This window comes from Chinchilla lanigera, unplaced genomic scaffold (genome assembly GCF_000276665.1).
Source record: "Chinchilla lanigera isolate Chin_1 unplaced genomic scaffold, ChiLan1.0 scaffold00105, whole genome shotgun sequence".
Classification (NCBI taxonomy): Eukaryota; Metazoa; Chordata; class Mammalia; order Rodentia; family Chinchillidae; genus Chinchilla; species Chinchilla lanigera.
This window is the reverse complement of record NW_004955506.1, coordinates 5,654,293-5,658,839: the sequence shown is the minus strand read 5'-3', so window position 1 is coordinate 5,658,839 and position 4,547 is coordinate 5,654,293. Positions and strand designations below refer to the sequence as shown.

The window sequence follows — 4,547 nt, the reverse complement described above, 5'->3', positions numbered from 1 at the left end:
GGAAGAGGAGGAGGACGAGGAAGAAGAGGAGGAAGAGGAGGAGGAGGGAGCCTATCTAAATGTACCAACATGGCAAAATGCCCTTGACATAGTGAGATTTTAAAAACTCACCCTGAGGAGCAGTACGTACCGCGGGATACATAGACTACGCGCTTGTCTAACATAGAGGTAAGGTGCTCAGGCCAAGGGATCTAAATGCCTGCGTTTGATCCCTGGCCCTCGGATGTACTGGCAGGGATCTGAGGGACTGTCCTTACTTCTGGTCTCAGTGCCCTCGAAATCATGAAAATTAGTGAGTTCATGTCCATAAGGCACTTAGAACAGGGCCCAGTGCAGAGCAAGCACTCCAGAGGCATTAGCTACAAGAATAACACAAAATTCTATGCATAGCAAAGCATTAAGAGTGGTCAGAGGCAAGGGAAGACTGGGGGGACCCTCACTTCTTGCTTCACTTTTCTATTTTAACTCTATGAAAGCTTCTGTTACTTTCAAATGTTAAGAACAGTGAAGGACTGAATGGTTCATAAGAAAAAAAAAAAAAGAATAGTGAAAGAAATCAATGTTTTTAAAAATTGAGTCTACAAGGAAAAGGGTCTCTCCCTGGTGGACATGTGTTTATTTTTCTGAGAAAGAATGGTCGAGTGGCTCTTTGGGGAGGATTAACTTGGGATGCAGATCGGAAAGCTGTCTCACTGTGACGTCTCCCATTTTACTAACAAACTTTTTAGGATGTGGTCTGGAAGCCCACGGAGTACCCAGGATAATCTTTCCCTTCAGGACATAGAGACTGACGCATAGGAACCAGCTCTGTTCTTATCGCTCCCGGCCCCACAGGGGGAAATAGCCTTGTTTCCACCCAGCGCTCTGTGGAGCCGCAGCCTTAGCTCTGAACGTCGGCCTGCCAGTCATCTCTGTGCCACACCTTGGGCCTCACCGCCACCTCCGTCTCCCCTAAGCTTGCCCATCACTGTCCCTGCCCCGTGGTCCTCGATGACATCCTTGACCCAGAGACCCAGAGACCCAGAGACCCAGAGACCCAGAGACCCAGAGACCCAGAGACCCAGAGGTGGTTTGGAGGTCCCCAGGCCACACTGGACTACAGCTTTTTCCAATTTCTTCTCATGAAGTCTGAAGTGCGGGGAAAGAGTCTGAGTCTTACCTGGAAGGCTTTGTGTGAGGCTCCTTCACAAAGGAGGGCAGGGTGAAGAGGAGGAAGAGCAGCAGGGCCAAAAGCAAGGGCCACAGGACACTGGAGCTCAGGTGCGTGAGTCTCCGTGGACAGAACCTCATGGTGGGGGCTGGGACCTGAGGGAAACGCCTGCAGCTCCCGGGGCTGGACGCAGGGGCCGAGGGAGCCCTGCTGTGTGCTGGCCGCAGTGCACGCCCTTCCCTCACCCTGGAGTGGGTCAGTCTCTGCCAGGGCAGGGAAAGGAGGAGCCGCTTGCGCTGCTCTAGGAAGGCTTAGCTGTCGAGGCTTGAAGGAAGAGAAACTCCTTTTGTTCAAACAAGTCCACTTTTTTTTTTTTTTTTGGTCTCTGAAGCCAATTTCTGGATGTAGAACTTTATGAGAAACACACATAAGTTACATGAACTTCACTTTTATTGGGTTACTCAACTTTCTTGCCTTATCTTCACCGGAACTGGTGTGGTCCCATGGCCACTCTAGGAGCAGGGTGTTCCCATGTCCCAATTTCACAGCTGAGGAAGTAGCCCCAGTGAGCCGGAGGGTGCCCAGGCGTGCGGTGAGCTGCCGGCCGGGGCGTGCGTCCCTACTCACGGCACAGCAGCGCCCCTGAGAAATCATTAACTCTGCAGAAGAAAGAAGAAAGGCAGCACAGACTCTTGCGGGGAAAATGGGTAACTCAGAGCAATAAAACCAAGATTGGCTTTCTAGGTTTGAAGAGAGCAGCAGAGTTAGAGAAGCAGCCCCCATAAAGCCCTGTGGATCGCTACCGTGAAAAATAGTGCTCCTGGTGCCCCAGAAGGCACAGGTCTTCTCAAGCAGTTAAGGTGGGAAAGGTGCCGCCTGGACGGGTACAGCTGTGAGGGACTGGGGAGCGCGAGTTCTTCGGGGCACCGGGCAGCGTGCGCCACTCCCAGGGCGCAGCTTCCCTTTCTCTACCCAAAGCCCTTGCCTTCAGCCACTTCCCAGGAAGCGCCTTAGAGCAGGGAGAACCATCTCTTCCAGCACTGACCTGGCGTTCAGACTCATAATCTCTCTGTCCCTCCCTCCCTCTCTCTCTCCCCGACTCTGCCCATCCCTCGGTCCCTCCTCCTTCTGCCTAAGGAGTAAACGCTCATCATACACTGACTTCATAAACATTTTCTGAATAAACCAGTGTCAATTCCTAGCTCTCCTTGCCCTGACTTGCCCTTGACTTCCAGTTCTCCTAGGCACTTGGCAGGTGCAATTACACTCTCCTGTCCCGTGCCCGTTTTCGATGCTGGGCAAAAGAAATGCACGTGGGAGCTTACCACAGGCAACCAGAGCGGCCCGGCAGGGTGTCCCTTTCCTCTCAGCCCGACGTGGAAGAGGGACTGGGTTTAGTACTCTGATATCCGCAGGGCGTGGAGGTGCAGCTGAGCTCCTGAGAGCACCTGTGCTGCGCCTCTCCACACCTCCGCGGAGCACTGAACTTGGAGATCTGAAGGCTGAAGTGGGGGCGCTGATCCACAGTTCATTTCCTGGTTTTCTCAGGTTTCAGCACAAAGCTGCTACACCGTGTGCCAGGACGGAATGTGAGATGCAGAGAAAACACATTGTAGGGGAAACTGACTTTACACATTATCAAAAGTCTTGTGTTTGGTTAGATTTACTTTTCTCTCCTTTTTAAATGAAAACTTTTGACATTAGTCTTCTTTATACACCATCAGCCAACAGGCTGTGAAAACTTATATACAAATAAGAGTTGCTGAAAGATAATCTGCAGGGAACAAGACAAGGTGGTCCACTGTCACCATTCTTATTCAGTATAGATCTGGAAACATTAGTCAGAGCAACTAGACAAGAGAAAGAAATAAAAGGATAAGGTTAGGAAAGGAAGAAGTTAAATTATCTTTATTTGCAGATGACACGATACTCTACACAGAAGATCCCCAAAACTCCACTAAAAATCTGCTAGATTTAATAAGAAAATTCAGTAGCACAGCTGCATCCAAAAATCACTCCAAAATCAGTAGCCTTCCTGCACGTGAATAACGAACTCACTGAGAGAGAAATTAGGGAAACAACACCTTTCACAATAGCATAAAAAAAATGAAATACCTAGAAATCAAAGGAATAAGAGAAATAAAATACCTTTACATTGAAAATACAGCACTCTGAAAAAGGAAATTGGAGAGGATATCAGAAAATGGAAAGCTACCCCTGCTCTTGGGTAGGAAGAACCAATATAATGAAAATGGCCATACTTCCAAAACTGTTATAAAGATTTAACACAATCCAAATCACAATTCCAACAGCATACCTCACAGAATTAGAGAAAATAATCCTCAACTTCATTTGAAGCCAGAAGAGACCTAGAATAGCAAAAGCATTTCTGGGCAATAAAGGCAAGGCAGGAGGCATCACAATCCCTGACTTGAAATTATACTACAGAGCTACTGTAATAAAAACAGCATGGTACTGGCAAAAAACAGACCTGAGGATCAAAGGAACAGATTAGAAGATGCAAAAACAACTCCAGACATACTCAGCCACCTTATCTTTGACAAAGGAGCCAAACGTGTTCACTGGATGAAAGACAGCCTCTTTAATAAATAGTGCCAGAAAAATTGGCTTTCCACAAGCCAAAGATTAGAACTACACTCATATCTTTCACAATGTACTAAGTTAAGATCAAAATGGATCAAAGGTCTAAATATTACAGCAGAAACATTCAATCTGCTGGAAGATAGTATAGGTACAAGAACTCTTGAGGCCATTGGTGTAGGCAAAGACTTTATGAACAAAACCCAGTCATGCAGGAACTAGAACAAAGAATCAACCACTTTTATCTCATCTTATTAAAAAGCTTTTGCAAAGCAAAAGAAACCACCAACAGAGGGACGAGACAACCCACAGTGTGGGAAAAAATTTGTGTCAGTTTTTCCTCAGACAAAAGACCAATATGTAGAATGTGTAAAGAACTAAAAAAAAAAATCAGAGCCCCCCCCCAAATTTAAAGACCCAATCAAAAATGGGCATCTGAAATGAATAGACATTTTCAGATGAGGAAGTAGAAACAACAAATAAATATATGCAAAAATGTTCAACATCACTGATCATTTAAGAGATGCAAATTAAAACAACACTAAGATGGTTGAATGCAGTGGCACATGCCTATAGTCTTAGCACTTGGGAGGCTGAGCCAGGAGGATTACTGTAAATTGGAGGCCAGCCTGAATTACACAGTGAAACCCTATCTCAAAAAGACAAAAAGACAAAAAAAAAAAAAAAAAAAAAAAAAAAAAAAAAAAACTTTGAGATTCCATCTCACTCCGGAAAGAATGGCTATTAACAAGGAATCAACCAATAACAAATGCTGGAGGGGCTGTGGGGAAAAAGG

At 46.3% G+C, this 4,547-nt stretch overlaps 1 protein-coding gene across 4 annotated transcripts in view; it reads right to left on the bottom strand.

Annotated features, from left to right (window-relative positions):
- The window catches only part of St6galnac1 (ST6 (alpha-N-acetyl-neuraminyl-2,3-beta-galactosyl-1,3)-N-acetylgalactosaminide alpha-2,6-sialyltransferase 1), a 21,415-nt gene extending 18,757 nt beyond the window's left edge, over nt 1–2,658 (bottom strand). The window contains exons 1-2 of one of the 4 annotated variants that reach the window (XM_005407421.2): nt 2,476–2,658; nt 1,160–1,809 (exon numbers count right to left, since the gene is read on the bottom strand). In XM_005407421.2, the coding sequence (XP_005407478.1) occupies nt 1,160–1,290 (131 nt within the window). In that variant the 5' untranslated portion in view covers nt 1,291–1,809; nt 2,476–2,658. The other 3 variants (XM_005407422.2, XM_013506077.1, XM_005407423.2) reach the window with 3 other exon arrangements.
- Between the last annotated feature and the right edge of the window lie 1,889 nt (nt 2,659–4,547).